The sequence below is a fragment of the Leptopilina boulardi genome, unplaced genomic scaffold, assembly GCF_019393585.1.
Source record: "Leptopilina boulardi isolate dan_hultmark-lab unplaced genomic scaffold, ZJU_Lbou_2.1 LbouV2_55, whole genome shotgun sequence".
Lineage (NCBI taxonomy): Eukaryota > Metazoa > Arthropoda > Insecta > Hymenoptera > Figitidae > Leptopilina > Leptopilina boulardi.
This window is the reverse complement of record NW_026138000.1, coordinates 289,533-313,841: the sequence shown is the minus strand read 5'-3', so window position 1 is coordinate 313,841 and position 24,309 is coordinate 289,533. Positions and strand designations below refer to the sequence as shown.

Below are 24,309 nucleotides of genomic sequence, written 5' to 3'. Positions count from 1 at the left end.
ATCTAGGTGTCAGCTTAAGTCGCTGCTTAAGAAATGAGTATCGACTATGAATACCGCCCTAAGAATATTTCACAATTAAAGAAACGGGGAAAAATAATTTTCTAACATCTATATGTGTGTGTATGTGTTAAAATAAAATGACAAATTTTTACGCCACGTCGTTTAGAAAAGTTGCAAAAATTTTATATTAAAAAAATATTGTGAGGTTATCAAGAATTTAAGTGTACAAGATGTGACTTTTTTTCAATTATTAAATTATAATATTACATAAAAAAAAATTCTTTAATAGATTGTTTTTTTTTTAAAAAAAGGTGAAAAAAACGGCAGTATGCCAAATATAAAAATGTTACCGAGAAATTCAAAAATTGTCATTTTATGTTCGGCGGCGAATTTTATTAATGCCGCGGATCGTGTTATTATGCCAATTGCCATTGTTCCAATGTCACACGAATTTCATTGGAATTTACATTGGCAAGGATGGATTCATTCTGCATTTGCATTTGGTTACTTCACCAGTCAGGCAATTGAAAATTTTTTTACATTTCTCTACTTTAATTATTATTATTATTATTATTAGATTTTTTAATTAAAAAAAAAAAAAAACGCGCAAAATTGTTTGTCAACATAACCTATAATATCGATCTTTTGGTTCTCTCTTAATTTAAAAAAAAAATTTTATCCCGAGTGGTGCCAATTAAATAAAGGGGAGCATGATTATTCCCCAAATTTCAATTTCATAATTTTCAAAACATCGAAATTCTTATTATCGAAATGTAATTTCACATAATTTTTATATTGCGAAATACAATTTAATATAATTTTTATTTTTTCGAATAATCATTTATTCTAATTTTTAAATAATAGAATTATCTATTGACATAATATTTATTTTGCCGAAAACTTCATTCTTCCGAATGGTTATTTGTCATAATTATTAATTCTCCGAATGATTACATAACCTAAAATTCATTCATACTAATTGCCATTTAATATAATTTCCATGTTTTTCAAATGTCATTTCACATAATTTTTATATTTCGAAATAACGTTTAACATAATTTTTATTTTTTCGAATAATCATTTATTCTAATTTTTAAATAATCAAATTACATTTTAATATAATTTTTATTTTGACGAATGATCATTTTGTATAATTTTTATTGCTTCGAAATATTATTTTACATAAATTTCAATTTTCTATAATTTCTTATAATTGTTATTTTTCCAACATCCACATAACCTAAAATTCACTTACACTATTTGCTATTTGACATAATATGTAATTTACAAAACAGAGGCGCATGATTTTTCCCAAAAATTAAAAAGTACGAAATTTTAATTGATCGAATTACTTTAAGTCGACATTTTATTTGATCGAAATTCTAAATGCTCGATATTTAAAGTGGTCGACATTTTATTTAGACAATAATTCATTTGGTCGAAATTTTAAATGATCGACATTTAAAGTGGTCGAAATTTTATTAGTTCGATATTTTGTTTGATCGATATTCTAAATGATCCACATTTAAACTAGTCGATATTTTATTTGTTCGATATTCTAAATGATAGAAATTTAGAAGCATCGAATTTTATATATCCATTGAAATTTAATTTTATCGATATTTTAAAAGCTCGACATTTTTTTTTAGCTATACGAGTTTCCTCTCTATATTGTTATTATTATTTACATCAATAAATTTCAAATTTCCCGCAAAATTTCAATGTACTTTACCGACAAACTACATAGAAAGGAAACTCGTATAGCTAAAAAAAAATGTCGAGCTTTTAAAATATCGACCAAATTAAATTTCAATGGATATAAAATTCGATGCTTCTAAATTTCTATCATTTAGAATATCGAACAAATATAAATATAATTTTTTACAATCTCTATATTTCTTATAATAATCACTGTTCATAAATTCCCTTTTTCAAATTTTCAAATAACATATGATCAAAACAACAGAAATTTCATTTCATCTAAAATATCACGTCCTAGTTTTTATGCAGTTGTTTCCCATCTATATGTGTTTTATATTTTTTGATTAAAATTGTCGGTAAAGTAGATGTAGATTCTACATAAACAAAAAAAAATTTTTATTTTCTTTACCGACAATTTTAATCAAAAAATATAAAACACATAGATGGGAAACAACTGCTTAAAAACTAAGACGTGATATTTTAGATGAAATGAAATTTCTGTTGTTTTGATCATATGTTATTTGAAAATTTGAAAAAGGGAATTCATGTACAATGATTATTATAAGAAATATAGAGATTGTGAAAAATTATATATTGGGAAAACAAAATTTAGGAAATTGAAATTTGGGGAATAATCATACGCCCCTTAAAAAAGGGGTTTTTCTTTTCTAACAATTATTCAAATAATAAACTGTAAAAACCATTTAATTAAATTTAATTTAATTAAAAACCATTTTTAATTAACTAAAATTAAAAAATTTACAATTATTTATAAAATATAATTGTTTAACATTGTCAATTAACAATTATATTTATAAATAATAGTAAATTTGTTATTTTAGTTTATTAAAAAAATTTTAAATGGTTTTAAAATTTTATTATTCGAATAATTGTTAATTAATGGAATTAAATTCCCTAGTTTTCCTCTACTCTGATCAATGAAAGGGTCAAGCAAATGCGAATACTTCTAATAAAAATCGGCTACGAATCGCAATTTGGCGATTTTATTTATTATTTATTTATTAATAATAGTTATCTATTAAATAAAAAATTAATTTGAAATTTTTTTTATTAATATTAATATTATTATTATTATTATTATTATTATTATTATTATTATTATTATTATTATTATTATTTTACGTATTAATTTATTAAATTTATAAAAAATTAAAATAGTTTTTCTCTTTCAAAAATAGATAATTGGAGCCAGTACTGCGAATCGGTATGGTTGTAAAACCGTTTTGATGGCAGCAGTTTTACTCTGGTCAATTAGCACAATTATTACTCCACTTTTGGCTGAATCTGTTACCTTACTCGTAATTTGCCGAGTGATTCTTGGCCTTGGCGAAGGTTTAGGTTTGTAAAAGAAAAGAAAAAAATGTTTTTTTAATTTAAAACATTAGAAGACAATTTTCTTTTTAATTTGCAAAATTAAAAAATTATTTAAATTTGCAAAATTAAAAAATTATTTAAATTTGCAAAATTAAAAAATTATTTAAATTTGCAGAATTAAAAAATTATTTAAATTTGCAAAATTAAAAAATTATTTAAATTTGCAAAATTAAAAATTTATTTAAATTTGCAAAATTAAAAAATTATTTAAATTTGCAAAATTAAAAATTTATTTAAATTTGCAAAATTAAAAAATTATTTAAATTTAATTTGCAAAATTAGAAAAAAAAAATTAATTTTCAAAATTAGAAAAAATATAAATTTTCAAAAAAAATTAATTCTAATTAAAGGTTTGCCAGTAATTTTCCATTTATTTGCTCACAATGTTCCGGTGGAAGAGAGATCGCGAGCTTTTGGTTTTCTCATGGCAGCCGGTACCGTGGGCCAGGTTGTTGCCTCCGTTGTAAGTAATAAAGAAAAAAAAAAGTTGGCAAAAAAAAAAAAAAAACCCCAAAAAAAAACAAATTTAAAAAATAAAAAAATTTATTACAGTTATGTCCAAACGTATCGTGGCAAACTGGATTCTATTTATTCGGCTCGTTTGGAATATTTTGGACTTTTTTATGGTTAATAATGTATCACGAGACCAATAGTCAAGATGAAATTCCACTATTTATACCTAAGGTACATTAAAAACAAAATAATAATTAATTAAGTATTTAATAAAATTATTATTTATTATTAATTATTAATTATTAATTAATTGAATAATTAATAAAATTATTATGAATTATTAATTAAGTAATTAATTAAATTATTATTAATTATTAATTAATTGAATAATTAATAAAATTATTATTAATTAATTAAGGGTAATTAATAAAAATTAGTATTAAATATTAATTAATTAAGGGCAATTAATAAAAATTATTATTAATTATTAATTAATTGAATAATTAATAAAATTATTATGAATTATTAATTAATTAAGGGTAATTAATAAAAATTATTATTAATTATTAATTAAGTAATTAATAAAATTATTATTAATTATTAATTATTAATTAAGTAATTAATAAAATTATTATTAATTATTAATTATTAATTAATTGAATAATTAATAAAATTATTATGAATTATTAATTAATTAAGGGTAATTAATAAAATTATTATTAATTGTTAATTAATTCAAATAATTAAGAAAATTATTAATAAAAAAAAATGTAACTAATTTTTTTATTTTTTGTTCTTTCAAGGTATCACAAAATCGAAGTCTTCGATGGACGGAATTTATACTTCATTGGCCACTTTGGTCACTTTATATCGCACATTTTGCAATGAATTGGAGCAATTACATTATTATGCAATGGCTACCAACATATTTGTCGAAAAATCTCTCAGCAAACGAGAAGAGCATTAGTTTCACTGCCTTACCCTATATTGTCAATTCCCTCGTTGGTATAGGTAACAAAAAAAAAAGAAAATTGAAAAATAATAATTACCACAAAAATAAATATTATTTATTATTTATGCAAAAATTATCAAAAACGTCGATTTTTGTCCGATTTGACCGAAATTCCAATATGTCCGAAAAAAACATAATCTACAAATAGCAGCGCCACCTACAAAAAATTTGGCGCGATTTTTAAAAATTTCTTTAACAATTTTTATCCTTTTTTCTAATTGTTCGTATTTTTTTAAAAATCGCGCCAAATTCTATTTGTCGGTTATGTTTATTCGGACACATTTGCAATTTCGGTCAAATCGGAAAAATCGTTTTTTAAAAATTCTATCATATATAAATAATTTTTTTTTTAAATTTCGACAATTGAAAATTTTATCTGCTAAAAAATTCGAATCACTTAAAAAAATGTTTTCTGTTCGAATGCAAATTTTCTGCTAAATTAAAATTCGGTTAAATTAAATATTATTTATTTATTTATTTAAAAAAAATGGTTTTTTAATTAATTTTTTTTTCAGTTGCTGGTTATGGTGCCGATAATCTCATTCAAAAACGATGGCAAATACTAAGCGTACGGAGGCTAATGACGAATATTGGTTTAATTGGACCGGGTGCTTTTCTCCTTGCATTTTGTACAGTTGACAATCTTCTTTTAGCAGTGATGTGAGTTTTTCGAATTTTTTTTTTCATTTAGTTCTTTCCATTATTTTTAAAATATTAATTAATTTTCAAAAAAAAAAATTAAAATTTCTTTTATCCAGATTTATTTCCATTTCAATGGGACTTTGCGCTTGTAATTCTTCCGGACATTTGAGTAATCACGCGGAAGTTGCACCCAATCATGCGGGCATTACTTTCGCCATTTCAAATACAATAGTGAGTATTAATTTTTGGCGAGAATTTTTTTATTTTACATAGTAAAAAGAAAAATTTTAATTAATTAATTTTAAATTTCAAAAAAATGTAATTTTAGCAAAATTTTAATTTTCAAAAATATCTCATTCAATCGAATTTTTAAATGATAAAAATTCCAATTCACCGAATTTCAAATTTGTCCGAATTTTGAATTGTACGAATTTTTAAGACGCCGAATTTTTCATTTGTCCGAAAATACAAATGACCGAACAAACAGATAAGAAATATTTCAGGCGCAATTTTTGAATATTAACCAATTACAATTTTCTTGATAATTTCTAATTGGTTAATTATTTCAAAAAAAAAAATTGCGCCGAAATCTTTCTTATATCTAATTGTTCGGTCATTTGTAATTTCGGACAAATATGAAAAATTCGGCGTCTTAAAAATTCGTAAAATTCAAAATTTGTATAAATAAAAAAATTCTACGAAACAAAAATTCGGTAACTAAAAATTATGTTAAGTACAAATTCGTATAAAAAAGAAATATCGCACATAATCTAAAAAAAAAAAAAAAAGAATTTTGCCGCCAATTTATAAAATAATCGCCACAATCAAAAAATTACCGAAAAATAGGCCTCGGATCGACTTAAAGGCACAAAAAAAGTCGATTTATATTTAAAAAAAGTCGATTTTTTTTTATTTTAACTAAAATATTTTACAGATTTTTAAATAAACCTTTTTTTTTAAATAATAATACCTTTGGAAGGGTTAAAGTTGAAATTTTTAGAAATAATTGAATTTCAAAATATTTTGTTAATTTTCAGACAATAATATTAAATTTTACAGAACTAAAAATAATTTATCAAATAATTTTAGATAACATTTTTTTAAATGTAATTAAATATATTCAAAGATTTACAATTGAGATTTTTGAAATTAATTCAACTTCAAGTGATTTTTAATTAAAAATTTTGAATGATTTCAATAAAAAATTTATTAGAAATTGCGGACAAAAATACAATAATTTGAAAAACAATTTTTAATTGAAAAATGGTTTCAGATAATTGAATTTCCTTAGAGTTATAATTGAAATTATAAAATTAAAAAAAAATAAAAAAAAAATTAAATTTTAGAAGCTTTTAAATTCAAATTTTTCAAAATAATTGAAATTGTGGATAATAATTAAAATTTTAGTTGGCTTTTGATTGAAAATTTTGATAATAATTAATTTTGAATTGAAATTTTTAAAAATAATTGATTTTAGTTGATTTTGAAAATAATTGAATTTTAATTGAAATTTTGGATAATAATTCAATTTTAGTTGGTTTTTGATTGAAAATTTTGATAATAATTAATTTTGAATTGAAATTTTTAAAAATAATTGAATTATATTTGATTTTAAATTAAAAATTTTGGAAAATAATTGAATTTTAGTTGATTTTGAATTTAAAATTTTGAAAATAATTGAATTTTTCCAATTATTTTGGGAAATAATTGAATTTTAATTGAAATTTTGGATAATAATTTAATTTTAATTGATTTTTTATTGAAAATTTTGATAATAATTAATTTTAAATTGAAAATTTGAAAAATAATTGAATTTCAATTGAAATTGTGGATAATTCAATTTTGGTTTGTTTTTGATTGAAAATTTTGATAATAATTAATTCTTAATTGAAAATTTTTAAAATAATTGAATTTTTTTTATTTTAAATTTGAATTTTGGAAAATAATTGAATTTCAATTGATTTTGATTTGAAAATTTTTAAAATAATTGAATTTTAGTTGATTTTGAATTTAAAATAATTGAATTTTTCCAATTATTTTGGGAAATAATTGAATTTTAATTGAAATTTTGGATAATAATTTAATTTTAATTGATTTTTTATTGAAAATTTTGATAATAATTAATTTTGAATTGAAAATTTGAAAAATAATTGAATTTCAATTGAAATTGTGGATAATTGAATTTTGGTTTGTTTTTGATTGAAAATTTTGATAATTAATTCTTAATTGAAAATTTTTAAAATAATTGAATTTTTTTTTATTTTAAATTGCAATTTTGGAAAATAATTGAATTCTAGTTGATTTTAAATTTAAAATTTTGAAAATAATTGAATTTTTCCAATTATTTTGGGAAATAATTGAATTTTAATTGAAATTTTGGATAATAATTTAATTTTAATTGATTTTTTATTGAAAATTTTGATAATAATTAATTTTAAATTAAAATTTTTAAAAATAATTGAATTTTATTTGATTTTAAATTGAAATTTTAGAAAAAATAATTGAATTTTATTTGATATTGAATTGATTTATGATTTTGAATTAAAAATTTGTGGTAATTTTATCTGATATTTTTTTTTAAATTATAAACAATTGTTAAATTTCATAAAAATTTTAATTGAAAAATAATAATTGAAATAATTGAATTTGTGTATGAATTTCATTAAAATTATTAAAAATAATTAATTTAGTGAAGAATTTTAGTTAAAAATTTGTTAAATAATTGAAATTGAAGAAGATCTGAAGAAGATCTGCATTTTATACTAAAAAAAATATATTTTATTAAAAAATTTGTTTAAAAAATGTAAAAAAAAAGTTGAAATAGTCGCATTTTATTAATATAAGTCGAAAAAAGTCGTATTTTTGGAAAAAAGTCGGAAAAAGTCGTATAATCCGAGGCCTGGAAAAATATTCTGATTTGGTAGAATTTTTAAATATATAGCGCCAAAATCTATTTTAAATCTAAAATATTTTTTGTAATTTCGGTCAAAAATTGAAAATTTAATTTTCGAAAATAAAAAAAATATTAAATAATTAAAAAATAAAAAAATAATTACAGGCGACAATTCCTGGCATTTTGTGTGGACCATTAACAGCAGAATTGGTAACAGCTTCCCATGGCCGTTGGATGCCAGTTTTTGTTTTAGCCGCTGCCATCAATTTTACTGGGGCAATTATTTACCAAAGTCATAGTTCAGCCACGGCAGTTTTGTGATATTCGGATAATATTGATAATTTCAATTAAATTCAAAAAAAAAAAAAAAGTATTTCAAATCATATCGTGTGCATAAAAAAAAAGATAAAAGAAAGAAAGAAAGAAAGAACGAACGAACGAAAGAAACAAAATGAAAAAAAAAATTGTTCAAGTTGACTGTGAATATTATGACTTAGAACTTTATTTTCAAAAAAAAATATATGTATATATAAAAAAAAAAAAATTCTTCACTAAAAGCCGAATGCACTTTAACGTGCGTGTGTGTGTGTGTGATAATTTTATTTGTTCTTTGCTTATCTTTGAAAATCAAAATTATTTTCATCCAGCAAATGATTTTTTATATACATATATATTTTATTATATTATAGATAATTTAATAATTCGTCTGACAAAAAGGAAAATTATTATTGTAAATACGATTTTAATTATTTAATTATTTTAAACTATATATATTATATACAATAAAAAAAAAATCTTGTTTGATATTATTACATATATTGTACAATTTATATTTGTAAATGTTTATATTATATTATTATTTAATATAAAAAAAGGTTAATGATTTTTATATAGAAAATTTTTTCAATTTTTTAGTTTTATCAAATTTATTTCAAATTTATTTTAAAATTATTTTAAAAATAATTTTCAATTTTTTAAAAAATAATTTTCATTTATTTAAAAAATAATTTTCAATTATTTCAACAATAATTTTCATTTATTTAAAAATAATTTTCAATTATTTTGATTTCCAGAAAATTAATTTAAAAAAAAATTCTTTCTAACAAAAGTACAGTGAAAATAAAAATTTCCATCAATGTCAATATTACATTTTAAATTATTATTATGAATTAATTTATTTTTATTAATTAATAACTAATAATTAATTAAAAGAAAAAAATATTTTCCAGAAAATAGAATTAGTTATTAATTCTTAAATTTGGTTAAACATAGAAATTTTAATAAATAAAAATTTTTCTGTAAAATTACAAAAAAAAAATTTTTAATTTAATTAATTATTAAAATTAATAATAATAAAATAAAAATTAACTAAAAATGAAATAGAAATTAATAAAAATAATGTAAAAAAAAAAAATAAAAATTCTTATTAAAGAAATAAAAAAAAAAACCGCGGAAATTTTCTATGTATAAAAATATTTGTTTAAAAAGAAAAGAAAAAAAAAACGTTTTTTTTTTTACAAATTGCCCGCAAGCAGCAAATAAATATTTTTTGTACAACAATGTATATATATATATATATATATATATATATATATATATATATATATATATATATATATATATATATGTATATAATGTTCTTCTCGGTCCACGCGAGATGCCACTGAGAGCACAACTTCCGGCAATTGCCTTTTTTTAAAGTTCCAAATGAGGAGTCAACTAATGGTGCAGCCAGAGTACTTCAGTTCATCTCGTATATCAGACTCGAAAGCAGGACGCCGCTGTTGTGCGTGTTCGTTCATTTTGCCATTTTCAAAACAAAGAAAACAATCTCACATACACACACAAACACGCGAACAGCAAAAAGAGTAAGCGAAAAAAATTTTTTTTCCTCAAATTTTACTATATATAAAGATAAAAAAAAAAATAATAATAATAATTTATCCATGTACATAAAAATTCAAACAAGAGGAAATTTAGTAAAAATATAATAATTTCAATATAAAATATTTTGTTTTGGAATAATAGTATTTAAATTATTATTATCGTTCAAAAAATTATTACTTTGTTTTATCAAGACTTCAAAAAAAAAATTTTTTTTTATAATAGAAAATGATTAATAATAAATAATTACTGAAATGATATAAATAAATAATAATCTATTTGCAAAATTTTTAATTAATTTATTTTTGCATTGTTATTAATTAATTTATTTATTTTATTGTAATTTTATTTATAATTTATTTATTTTTCTTAATTTTTTATATTCATAATTTATTTATTTTTTTTTTTTTATTACTAATTAATTTATTTTAATTAATTTTTTTCTATTTAATTAATAATTAATATTTTTTTAATTTATTTTTTTATTACTAATTAATTTATATACATATTAAAAATTTATTTTTACATTATTATTAAAATAAATAAATTAACAAATATAATTTAAATTAATAAAATAATGCAAAAAAAAATTAATTAATAATTCTACAAATAAATAATATATAATTAATATTTTAAAAAATAAAAAAGAAAAAAAAAATTCTTTTGTAAATGAAATATTTTTTTTTTGCAATTTTTGAATAAGAAATTTTATTTTTTGATTATTTTACGCGTAAAATAGCGCGAAATTTTTCAAACGTATCAACCAATGAAAAATCGTATTTCTTATTTCGCATTCCTTCATTCCCCTTATTTCTTTATTTCATTTCCGGAAACATTATATACATATATATATATATATATATATATATATATATATATATATATATATATATATATATATATATATATATATACGTATACCATTCAATTCGAAAGGTAAAATTATTGTTCAATTATTTTTCAAAGTAGAATATATCAATAAAAGTATACATCAAACGATATGTTTGTCGATTATTTTCATTCTTTTGTGTTTATTTGTTTCTTGCATATTGAAATGCTTCCGCGGTTTTATATTATTATTTTTTTTCCAATTTAATTATTTTTTTTACAAAAAAAATTTTTTTTTATATAATTAATTTTTCAAAGTGGGGTAATATGGCACTAGGAACCAAAAAAAAAAAATAGTACGTGGGGTAAAGTGACCCAAAACCGTATAAAGCTTATTTTTCAAAATTGGGGTAATATGAGGTAAAAACGGAACAATATTGCCAAAGTGGGGCAAAGTGGTCCAAATTAAGTTTTTTTAAGTAATGGGGTAATATGACACAGAAAAAAAGGGTAAAATATAATAAAATTGTGAATTAATTGTTATCAATATACATCGATTAAAAATTTCAAGTTTTCAAAATTGGGGTAATATGACACAAAAAATCGATCAAAATACTCCCATTATGGGGTAAAGTGATCTCCAAAATAATATTATACTTTGTAAAATTTCAGTTTAAAAACAGGGGTAATATAAGACAAAAAACAGTATAAAATAAAGCAAAATTGCCAAATGTGGGGTAAAGTGACACAATATTATATAATTTTCAGTTTTCAAAGTAATGGGGTAATATGACACAGAAAAAAGGGTAAAATATATAACAAAATTGTGAATTAATTGTTATCTATATACATCGATTAAAAATTTCAACTTTTCAAAATGGGGTAATATGACACAAAAAATCGATCAAAATACTTCCATTATGGGGTAAAGTGATCTCCAAAGTAATATTATACTTTGTAAAATTTAAAAACAGGGGTAATATGAGACAAAGAACAGTATAAAAAATGGCCAATGTGGGGTAAAGTGACACAATAGTATATAATTTTCAGTTTCCAAAGTAGTGGGGTAATATGACACAAAGAATCCAACAAAATATAACATATTGTTAGGTAAAGTGACCCGAACTATATAATTTTTAGTAGTGGGGTAATATGACACAAAGAATTGAACGAAATATTACCAATGTGGGGTAAATTGACTCACGTATATAAATGGAGCTCACAAATGAAATAGAAATTTAAAAAAACGCCAGGTGTAAAATATTAAGAAAAAGTTGGGGTAAAGTGTCACTGAGTAAATTTTACCATTTAACATGGTTGAAAATTCGAAGAAAAAACGTCACTAAAACGAAATAACATAATGAAATATTTTATTAACATTATAAATATAGGGAAAATAGTAACTAGAAGACAAAACGTCGCTAATAATGGGGGTAAAAAAACGAAACAACTTCGGGGTAAAATTGAACAGAAAAGTAATATTTTACCACTACCATATTACCCAACCAATGTTAAATTTTTCCCTCTTACTTATATCAGAACAGTTATATTTTATCCTGCTTTACCATATTACCCCGTCATGGAAAAATTTGTTTCTCCTACTAAATAGAATAGTGGCACTTTACTCTGTTTTAGTACGACATTACCCCGTACATGTAAAATTTGTTCCCGGTACTGGAAATAAATGACAGTGACATTTTACCCAGTTTTACCATTTTACCCCGACCATGTAAAATTTGTTCCCGGTACTGGAAATAAAAGACAGTTACATTTTACCCAGTTTTACCATTTTACCCCGACCATGTAAAATTTGTTCCCGGTACTGGAAATAAAAGACAGTTACATTTTACCCAGTTTTACCATTTTACCCCGACCATGTAAAATTTGTTCCCCTTACTCTATAGAATATTGACACTTTACCCCGTTTTTTTGGTGTCATATTACCCCATCTATGCAAAAATTATGCTTTTACTAATGAGTGACAGTTTACCCCGTTTTATGGTGGCATTTTACCCCGTCTATGCAGAAAAAATTGTTTTTAACTAAAGCGTGACAGTTTACCCCGTTTTTTTTTGGTGACATTTTACCCCATTCATGTAAAATTTTTTACCCTCATTGAACATACAATGTATGGGTGTGTTTATATTTATATAGAAATAGCGGTGGGGTCAAAAGAAGAAAAAGAAGAAGAAGAAGATAAAGAAGTTGTATAGAAAACTCTTGTCATGAAACTCTAATAGATTTTATTACATGGAGTTATACCTTCTGTGTCTATAAATAGAACGTGTCTATATAGAAACAGATGCTCTCCTATAAAGGGTTCACTTTCTTGATGTGCGAGGCTAAAATTAAAGACTTTATGTATATATGTATTTTGCAGTATCTCTTCGGGTTTAAAATCATCACAAGTGCAATAACCTGAATTAATTTTAGATTCATTTATATTTGGACTTCAATTTTCAATATGTTCAATATTTTTTAAAATTTCTTCTTTGTCTTCTTTTTTTTTAAATTTTATTTTTCAGTTTCCTTTCTTTTTGATATTTTTTAACGCATGATGAAAAAGTGCATTTTATAAATTTGACATTGATATATATATATATAATATATGTCAAACGACAAAAGTAGAAAAGAATATATAAATACAAAAGTCAAGGATCTGACACATGTGTTATATTGCATTAAGAAAAATCTCGTCATCGTGAACATATTTTTCCAATTCAATGAACAATCAATATATATAAAGACTTCTTTATGTTCTACTTGACACCTGAAGCTATTGAAAATATTATACATATAGGGTGATTTTTATGTTGCGGACCCCCTCAAAAAAATTTTAATCTCCTTTCTTGGTTTCTTAAACAAAAAGAAAGTGGAATTAAAAAAATTTTTTTAGGCATCCGGAACATAATGTAACCCTGTATATTGAAAATAAGAAATATATCAAAAAAAAAAGAGGAAAATTGTAAAAATTTTGTCAAAAAAAGAAGAAATAGAAAAAAAAACAAAAGAAAGAAGAAATTTTAACATACATATAATACAGTATCGCATGGTAAAAGAGACAAAAATGTTCTTTGCTTAGCCATGTGGTCCATTTAGAGACACATCTGTTTCTTCAAACAGCCTCCTTATGATATGAACTATTTCTGTTTTAGTTTCATATAAACACACACTTGTCCTTGACATATTCACAATCCTTATATTAAAATTTAATTCCTTTATCTCATTTGCAAAATAACTTCAAAAAAAAAGAAGGCAAAAAAGAAATATCTTCTAAAATTTTATAGTTTAAAAAAGATGTAAATTTTACACAATTTATTAACTTAATTTTCTTTTATTTCTTACTGATGACAGAAAAAACAATTTTCATATAATAAAACTTTACACTGAAAAAAATTTATCCGAAATCTTCAACTACCTTTGGGTAGTTAAGTGAAAATAAGTTAAAACAATTACTTTCTTAGTTAGTTTAACAATGTTTATGTAGTTAATTTCACAATTTCTTAAGTAGTTAAAAATTAGTAGTACAATTAACTTAAAAATGTAGTTAGAATTTAAAACTAACTACAAAATCTTATTATATCAACTACATTCTTAGTTATTTTAACTACTTTTTAGTATAGTTAATACAACTTTTAAAATTGAGTTGAGGACCTATTGTACTATACAGGGTATAGTTAAAAAGTAGTCATATCTACTACTTATTTTTTTGAGTGTAATATAAATATACTAAAAAAGTGTAAATTTGTTTCTTTGTTATTTATTTCTTAGTAACACTTCAATTCCGTGAAGATCAATTTTTTCCTTTTTTTTTTTAAGTATGTATAGAGAATATTTCGTACAGTGCAACCATTCATGAAAGTATATAATATCTTTGAAAAACTCTTCGAGACACATATAATTTGCGATATGAGAAAGATTATTTTTTTTTCAAGATAAATTGTGTTACTAGATTTTTAAATTCAAAAAATTTTTGCCTATTTATAAACGAGACGAATATGTTTTAAAAATCATTAAATATATATGCAATGAAATTCTAGAAAAATTCTTTAAAATACCCTATTATGTTAAATGAAAATTCGAGTAAATAAAAATACTCAAAAATATTAAAATTGTATAAAGTGAATTTTCGGTTATTTTAAAATTGTGGTATAATATAGAAACTCGTTTTGATGAAAATAATTCTGCAAAATACTAATTCGAATAAATAAAAATTCATGGAGAAAAATGGAAAAACAAATAAAGTAACTTTTACTCTCTAAATCTGAATTAGTAAAAATGTTTACTAATTTGAATTAGTGACTCACTTTTTACTTCTGAATGAGTAAAACTTTACTAATTATTAGTAACTTTTACTAACAATTAGTAAAATTTAACTATAATTCTAAAGCAAAAAGTGAATCACTAATTTAAATTAGTAAACATTTTTACTAATTCAGATTTAGAGAGTACTACTTAAAAAGTAAAACCGTAACTTTCCGCAGTTTCTGAGTATTTCTAGAAAATTTTACTTCAGAAATAGTTAAATTTTTTTACTATTTCCGAAATAATTTTTACTATTTTCAAAGTAAATTTTACTATTTTCGGAGTAATTTTTACTATCTCTAGAGTAAAAATTGACAGAAATGCGCAAAAACTGCGGACATTTCCGATTTTACTTCTGAAACAGTATAAAAGTTACTTTATTCGTTTTTCTATTTTTCTCCGTGAAAATAATATTATAACATATTAAATTCCATAAAATGAAAATTCTATCTAATGATTTTTAGAAAATAATTATGCATTCCTTATATAAACGGGGTAATATGACAATAATCAAAAATTTCCCATACAGTGGAAAATTGCCTAAAATCGGGAACATTACTTTCTTGTCTTACTCTCACAATGACATAGAAGCGATAAATAGAATTGTCTCCGATTGTACACTAATATACGGGGTAATATGTCACCAACAATAGGGTAAACCTGTATACACAGGCGGGGTAATTGGACCAAAAAATGGGACAAAATGTCGTGAAAGGGGTAAAATATCATTTTAAAACAAAGAAAAAAAGCGGTTAAAGATAAGGGGTAATATAAAACAACGATGGGGTAATATGGAACATTGTCATGAATTTTGCCAATAAAATGAAAACGTAAAAACTGTAAATATTCTATGTAAAAAAAAGTGTATATATATATATAATCTTCTCGAGAATTAATTTTGAATTTCTAGTAGACTAATAATAATAATGATAATAATTTATATAGCAAGTTTTGTCCGGGAAAAAGGTCATCAATATTGGTGACCCATGAGTCTCTGATCTGCACACGAGTTATTGAATTAATTCGCGGAATGAAATTTACTTATTACACAATTGGTGTTTCCACACACACGTATATATATATATAGGAAATAAGTTTCTATATTTTACAATTTATAATTTTTAAAACTATTTTTTATATATTATATATATATTGATATATATATTGTAAGCTATTTTCATGTAAAAATATATAAGTACACAGAAAATTAAAAGGCATTAAAATCAGCTGCAACGCTGTAGTATTTTTTAATCCAATTTTCCTTATTTTAATCCATTTTGGTATTAAAATAAGCAAAATTGGATTAAAATAATAAGGGTTGCAGCTTATTTTAATACCTTATAATTTTCTGTGTATACAAATGTGTAGTATATGAGTATATACATATAGATATATGTATATCTGTATAAATACTTATATATTTATAATGACCCATTCAATGTAGAAAAATAATCTTAAATTCTTTGAAGTTCAAAGCTACTAGTACTCGCATATTACAACTTATCAATAATGAGGGGGAAAATTCGTTGAGATTCTCTTTATTTTATTTTTCAGAGAGGCTGCCTGGCTTATCGGGAATTAATAGTTCATTGTCGCCATGAGGTTACCAATAGCGACATTTGTGCTATTAATTCTGATTTTTGGACTCACATGTGCCAGAGAAATAACGTGAGTATTTTTTTTTTTAAATATAATAAAAATAATAATATTAATAATAATAATAGTAATTAATATTATTATTATTATTATTATTATAAATTCTTATTGTTTATTATTAATATAATTTTATTAATATATTTGATTACTAACAGTATATAGTTGATAATAATTTAATAATAATAATAATAAAAAGGAAATAAATATTTAATATTCTAGACATGAGGATATAAAAAGTGCGATGCTGAGTCTCGTGCATGTGATGCGCGATGACACGGGCAAACTAGAAAGGCACGAGGCACGTGAACGACAATTGGGTGAAGAATTAAAAAAATCATTATCACTTTTGACAAAAAAAATGACAATTGTTGAGGGTTTTCATCCACATTTAATGAAATTAAACGATAGAGTTGCAGGAATTGAGAAACTTATTGCACAGGTACTTAAATTTATAAATCTATAAAATTTTTAAATAATCATAATTATTTTATTGTACAAAATAAAAAAAAAACCACCAAGCAAAAGGAATTTAAAACGTATTCAGTGAATTATAAAGCAAAAATAGGTCAGACACTTTCAAATTTTGAAAAACTAATACCAAATTCGTAATCAGCGACTCCGAAAAACCCCCGAGTATCGAATTTGAAGCGAATTTAATGAATTTTAACAAAAAACATCGCCATATTGGATCCGCCATTTTGAAATTTGAAAAACTAACACCTGTAATCAGCTACCCCGAAAACCCCCCCAGTAACGAATTCAAAGCGAATTAGAAAATTTTTTTTAAAAAGTTCCGCCATATTGGATCCACCATTTTGAATTTTGAAAAACAAATACCATATTCATAATCAGCAACCCCGAAAACCCCCGAGTAACGAATTTGAAGCGAATTTAATGTATTTTAACAAAAAACATCGCCATATTGGATCCGCCATTTTGAAATTTGAAAAACTAACACCTGTAATCAGCTACCCCGAAAACCCCCCCAGTAACGAATTCAAAGCGAATTAGAAAAATTTTTTTAAAAAGTTCCGCCATATTGGATCCCCCATTTTGAATTTTGAAAAACAAATACCATATTCGTAATCAGCAACCCCGAAAACCCCCGAGTAACGAATTTGAAGCGAATTAGAGACTTTTTTTTGAAAAAGTTCCGCCATATTGGATCCACCATTTTGAATTTTAAAAAACAAATATCAAATTCGTAATCAGCGACCCCGAAAACCCCCGAGTAACGATTTTCAATCAAATTCAATGAATTTTCTAAAAATATTCTGCCATATTGGATCTGCCATTTTGAATTTTGAAAAACTGACAGCGAATTCGTAATCAGTGACCCTGAAAACCCTTCGTGTAACAAGTTTCAGACGAATCCGATGAATTTTCAATAAAAATTACCGCCATATTGTATCCGCCATTTTGAATTTTGAAAAACAAATACCAGATTCGTAATCAGCGACCCCAAAAACCCCCGAGTAACGAATTTGAAGCGAATTTAATGAATTTCAAAAAATGACCCGCCATATTGGATCCGTAATTTTGAATTTTTAAAAATTGACAGCAAATTCGTAATCAGCGACCCTGAAAACCCCCCAGTAACGAATTCAAAGCGATTTAGATAAATTTTTTGAAAAAGTTCCGCCATATTGGATCCCCCATTTTGAATTTTGAAAAACAAATTCTATATTCGTAATCAGCAACCTTGAAAACCCCCGAGTTACGATTTTCAATCGAATTCAATGAATTTTCTAAAAATATTCTGCCATATTGGATCTGCCATTTTGAATTTTGAAAAACTGACAGCGAATTCGTAATCAGCGACCCTGAAAACCCCCCGTGTAACGAATTTGAAGCGAATTTAATGAATTTCAAAAAATGACCCGCCATATTGGATCCGTCATTTTGAATTTTTAAAATCTGACAGCAAATTCGTAATCAGCGACCCTGAAAACCCCCCCAGTAACGAATTCAAAGCGATTTAGATCAATTATTTGAAAAAGTTCCGCCATATTGGATCCACCATTTTGAATTTTGAAAAACAAATACCATATTCGTAATCAGCAACCCCGAAAACCCCCGAGTAACGAATTTAAAGCGAATTAGAAACTTTTCTTGAAAATGTTCCGCCATATTGGATCCACCATTTTGAATTTTAAAAAACAAATATCAGATTCGTAATCAGCGACCCCGAAAACCCCCGAGTAACGATTTTCAATCGAATTCGTTAAAATTTTACATATAGTTCAAAATCAAAAAATTTCTGATTTTCAAATATAAAACTTATCGAATTCGCCTTAAATTCGTTACTCGAGAGTTCAATTACTTTCGGAGTCGCCAATTAAGAATTCGGTGTCTGTTTTTCAAAATTCAAAATGGCGGATTGAATATTGCGGACAATTTTTTTTGAAAATTCATCGGATTCGTCTGAAACTTGTTACTCGGGGGTTTTTAGGGTCCCTGATTACGAATTTGCTGTTAGTTTTTCAAAATTCAAAATTACGAATCCAATATGGCGGATTATTTTTTGAAATTCATTTAATTTGCTTAAAATTCATTACTCAGGGGGTTTTGGGTTCGCTGATTACGAATCTGGTATTTTTTTCAAAATTCAAAATGGTGGATCCAATATGGCGGTAATTTTTTTTTGAAAATTCATCGGATTCGTCTGAAACTTGTTACTCGGGAGGTTTTCAGGATCGCTGATTACGAATTTGCTGTCAGTTTTTCAAAATTCAAAATGGCAGATCCAATATGGCGGGTTATTTTTTGAAATTCATTTAATTCGCTTCAAATTCGTTACTCGGTGGTTTTTGTGGTCGCTGATTACGAATCTGGTATTTGTTTTTCAAAATTCAAAATGGCGGGGATCCAATATCGTAATAATTTTTTTTTAATATTTATCGGATTCGTCTGAAACTTGTTACTCGGGGGGTTTTCAGGGTCGCTGATTACGAATTCGCTGTTAGTTTTTAAAAATTCAAAATAACGGATCCAATATGGCGGGTTATTTTTTGAAATTCATTTAATTCGCTTCAAATTCGGTACTCGGGGGTTTTTGGGGTCGCTGATTACGAATCTGGTATTTGTTTTTCAAAATTCAAAATGGCGGGTCCAATATGGCGGATTTTTTTTAAAAATCATTGAATTCGCTTTAAATTCATCTTTCGTGGTTTTTCGATATCGTTGATTACAAATTTGGCATTAAATAATAATATCAAAAGATAAAAATAGCAATGAAAAAAAAAATATGTTTTTTTTTGGTTTTGTTTTTTGAAAAAAAAAAATTATAATAATAAACCTTCTAAATTATAATTAAAGAGAGATGAAAGAGAAAGGATACAAATGCAAAAAACTGCTGACACATTGGAAGATTTGGAAAAACGTTTAAACAATTGGATGATATCAATTGAAAATAAAATCAGTGATATTAATGATCATTCTTTGGAATCAACGTCTGACACAAATTCACAAATAATTTCAAAACTCAATGAATCGCAAACAATGATGAGCAAAGAATTTGATAAATTTGGTGCAAACATGAATGATATGCATCATAAAATGAAGAATGAAGCTAATCAACTTAAGGAAACAATTCAAAATATTGCATCCGAGGTAAAAACGGAATAATCAATATTTTTTTTATTTTTTTTTTAGTTAAATTATAAATTAAAATTTAGAAAAAAATTTTTTTTCTATTATTTCTAATAGTTTTAGAAATAAATAATTTATTAATAAATAATTTTTTTTAAATTATTGTAATAATTCATAATAATTCATAATAATTTATAATAATTCATAATAATTCAAAATAATTTATAATAATTCATAATAATTTATAATAATTTATAATAATTAAATATATATGTTTATAATTTATAAATTATATCAGGTGAAAAATACTGGCTCAACAATTTCGAATGTCGACAATTCAGTGGGAAAAATAAAGGAGATTGTAAAAAATGTCGAAAATAAACCAAAAACATCGTCAGAAATTGGAAATACACTAACAGAACAAAGTCGAGTGCTTGCAAGATTAAAAGAACTTATGCAAGACACATCCGAGAGACTACAAGAATTGCCGAGGTATTTTTTTTTAATACTTCAAAAAAAAAAAATTATTAAATACAAAAAAATTATTTTTTTTTTAATTAATAAATAAATTAATTAAAAATTAAATACAAAAAAATTTTTTTTTTTTTAATTAATAAATAAATTAATTAAAAATTAAAAATAATAAAATAAAAACTTTAAATACCAGAAAATAAATTAATAATTTGAAATAATAAAATAAAAAAATTTGAAAATTAATTTTTTTAAATTATTTTATTCCTATTTTATATTATAATTATTAAAAAAAAAAAAATAATAATAATAATAATAATAATAAGAAATAAATAAATGGTATTAAAAAAAATTCAATACCAAAGAAATAATTAATTATTAATAATTGATTATTGATTATTAATTATTAATAATTAATTAGTAATTAATATGAACTTTAATGAGATTAATGAGATTTTTAAGAATTTCAGAGTTGCATTCACTGCATAATGAAACACAAATGGCGCTACAAGATACAAAACATGTCCTGAGGGATTACGTGACTCGTGGAAACGATGGACTCGAGAGTAAAATTGTTGAAAGCAAAGAAGACATTAAATATGTAATCAGCAATCTTCGGTAATTTTCATAGAAAAAAAAAAAAAAAAAAAATTCAAACAAGAATTTCAAAAAAATTTCCAATTTTTTTCAATATTTTATCCATCAGCAAAAAAAAATAAAATTATTTAAAATAAATTCGTTAAAACAAATAATTCCAAAAAATTAGAATTAAAATAATTTGTTTTTTTCTTTTATTAAAGTTTATATTCTAAAAAAAGAAATAAATTAATCTAAATATTTAATTAATTAAAAATAATAATTAAATATTTCAATTAATGAAATATATTAATTAATTAATTAATTAATTAAAAATAATAATTAAATATTTCAATTAATCAAATATATTAATTAATTAATTGAAAATAATAATTAAATATTTTAATTAATTAATTTCAAAATTTTTTTTAATTAATTGAAAATACTATTTAAATATTTTAATTAATTAATTTAAAAAATTATTTAATTAATTTCGTGTTTCGCAAAGAAAAATTTTTTGTAACAAAAAAAAAATTTTTTTTTTTTAGAATGGATATGGGCGCTAATGCTGATCGAATGAAACAAGAATTACAGGATTTAGAAAAAGGACAATCGGTAATGGTCTCAATGGCCGATCATGTTTTAGATACAAAAAAACGTGTTGAATATGGCGTACATCAAATATTATTGGAAGTTGGCGATTTATTAAAAGCCCAAAGTGCAAATATTAATAATACAATGAATACACGATTTGATGGAATTTCAAATGATATAATGGATAATCAAAATGATGCTTTATCTAATTTAACAACAAAAATGGAACAACAAATGAATCAGGTAAATAAAATTTTTATTTCGAAAAAAAAATTCTTTTTTTTAAAAAACCAAAATTTAAAAAAAAAAAAAAAAAAACGAAATAAAAAGGTTGTGGAGTGTCTTCCAATTTTTTTTCTAAAAAATTTGAAAATTGAAAGAAACGAAATTATTTTCTTAAAAAAAAATAATTTTTTTCTACTTTTTCAATAATTTTTTTTTTTTATTATAAATAAAATATATATTTATATTTAATATAAATTTTTATAAAGTTTAATTTTTATTAAGTTTATATATTTAATTTTTTTAAATTTATTTATTATTAAATATTTTATAAAACTTCACTTCAGTCGAATTAAAATTGATTGGAGATTATTATTTTTGATGCGGGGAGGGCGTGGGAATAAAAATTATTTTCTTTCCAAAGGGGGGAATTTATATTCCCTTCCGGTTTCTACGCTCCTGACAATTAATAACAATAAATGGTAAAATTAATCAATTTCCTCGAAATCAACGAGTTAATTTAACTATTTTAATTTTAAAATAAATATAATTAAAAAATTGAACAATGAGATTGTAATAAATTTCGAAAAAAAAATAATAAGATACAACTCTTTAATAACAAAAATAATAATAATAATAATAATAATAATAATAATAATAATAATAATAATAATATAAATATTATTATCATATAAATATTATATAATATATAATATATAATATAAATAATAGAATATTATTATAATTATATTATCATTATTTTTCTTAATAATAATTATTTTTTTTGTATTTATTAATTAAATAGAAAAAAATAAAAATTGTGAAAATTCTTTTTTTTCTATGTTTTTAAAATTAATTTTAGGTATGGAGACAAATTAATGTTATGTATCAACAAATGATGGAAAGTGCTAAATCACTCGATAAATTACATGAACAAAATGAAGTTTATGTTAATGGTACCACATCGACAATGGGGGGAATGAAAAATAAGGTGAGAATTTTTTTTTTCGAATTTAAAATATCAAGAAAAAAAAATAAAAAACAATAATGTAAAAAAAAAAAATTGGAAAATTTTTCCAAAATTTAATTTTAACTATATTAAAAATTCAATTATAATTTCAAAAAATTATTTTTTTATTTTTAATAAAAAATTCAGTATTTTTAAATTTACAAAAAATAAAAATTTTATATATAAAATTAAAAAAAAATGTAATAAATAAATAAAAAAATAAATTAAATTAATAAATAAAAAATAAATAATTTTCACATTTTCAGGTGGGAGAAATAACAAAGAGAATGTCAGAAGTGGATGAAAATTTAAATTATCTTTTAGGACGATTATCTCTTGTCACACAAGAATTTAATCAAATAAAAAGTGGTCTTGGCGCAGCTCTCGACAATATTAAAGCATCCTTTAAAGAAGTTCAAGAAAAAGCAAATGATTTAACTCCCGGCCCTCATCAAATACCCGAAAATTATAAAGAACTTGATGAATCAAAAACAGATCCCGAAATAGTTAAATAATTCAAAAAAAAAAAAAAACATAACAAAAAAATGAAGATAATTTTTTTTTAAAGAAAATTTGTTTAATTTAAAAAAGAAAAAATCATTTTAAAAAATTGTTTCTTTTAAAAAAGGAAATTTTTTTTCAAAAAGAAAAATTTTTCTTTGAAAAAAAATCTTTTCTTTGAAAAAAAATCTTTTCTTTGAAAAAAAAAAAATCTTTTCTTTGAAAAAAAAAAATCTTTTCTTTGAAAATCAGAACGAATATAATTATATTTTGATTTTTAAAAAGTATAATTCCAAAAAAAAAGTTGTTCATTTAATTCAGTAAATTAGAATTTTTACTTAAATGTACTAATTAATATTATTTAATTAACTAATATTATTGTCAATTAAAAGAAATTAATTTACTGAATTAAAAATTTTTTTTTTTTGGTTAAATATTATTAAATTAAAAAAGAAGAACAAAAATTCTCAACGTTTAATAAAGTTCTTAGATTTAATTTTTCATTTTAAACATTAGAAAATTAAATTTAGTTAGTTTAATATTATTATTATTATTATTATTATGAAATTATTAATT

At 22.5% G+C, this 24,309-nt stretch overlaps 2 protein-coding genes across 2 annotated transcripts; both read left to right on the top strand.

The window, feature by feature from the left end:
• Positions 1-59: 59 nt before the first annotated feature.
• LOC127290082 (uncharacterized) lies at positions 60-8,519 on the top strand. Its single transcript, XM_051318472.1, has 8 exons — positions 60-520; positions 2,901-3,060; positions 3,447-3,559; positions 3,649-3,780; positions 4,353-4,560; positions 5,077-5,221; positions 5,320-5,434; positions 8,262-8,519. Exons 1-8 carry the CDS (start codon positions 329-331, stop codon positions 8,415-8,417), a joined length of 1,221 nt encoding a protein of 406 aa, XP_051174429.1. The 5' UTR covers positions 60-328; the 3' UTR covers positions 8,418-8,519.
• A 1,284-nt stretch (positions 8,520-9,803) lies between these two features.
• Positions 9,804-24,002, top strand: LOC127290113 (coiled-coil domain-containing protein 146). Its single transcript, XM_051318503.1, has 9 exons — positions 9,804-9,964; positions 16,668-16,781; positions 16,989-17,208; positions 20,088-20,381; positions 20,659-20,852; positions 21,294-21,449; positions 21,956-22,244; positions 23,086-23,214; positions 23,499-24,002. Exons 2-9 carry the CDS (start codon positions 16,711-16,713, stop codon positions 23,745-23,747), a joined length of 1,602 nt encoding a protein of 533 aa, XP_051174460.1. The 5' UTR covers positions 9,804-9,964; positions 16,668-16,710; the 3' UTR covers positions 23,748-24,002.
• The last annotated feature ends 307 nt before the right edge of the window (positions 24,003-24,309 follow it).

Excerpts from the sequence above, each read along its gene's own strand:
- LOC127290082 (XM_051318472.1), top strand. The coding sequence starts at position 329 with ATGCCAAATATAAAAATGTTACCGAGAAATTCAAAAATTGTCATTTTA. Across the intron at positions 3,781-4,352 it reads TTCCACTATTTATACCTAAG|GTATCACAAAATCGAAGTCT; the intron begins GTACATTAAAAA and ends TGTTCTTTCAAG. Across the intron at positions 5,435-8,261 it reads TCGCCATTTCAAATACAATA|GCGACAATTCCTGGCATTTT; the intron begins GTGAGTATTAAT and ends AAATAATTACAG.
- LOC127290113 (XM_051318503.1), top strand. The coding sequence starts at position 16,711 with ATGAGGTTACCAATAGCGACATTTGTGCTATTAATTCTGATTTTTGGA. Across the intron at positions 16,782-16,988 it reads ACATGTGCCAGAGAAATAAC|ACATGAGGATATAAAAAGTG; the intron begins GTGAGTATTTTT and ends TTAATATTCTAG. Across the intron at positions 17,209-20,087 it reads TTGAGAAACTTATTGCACAG|AGAGATGAAAGAGAAAGGAT; the intron begins GTACTTAAATTT and ends TTATAATTAAAG.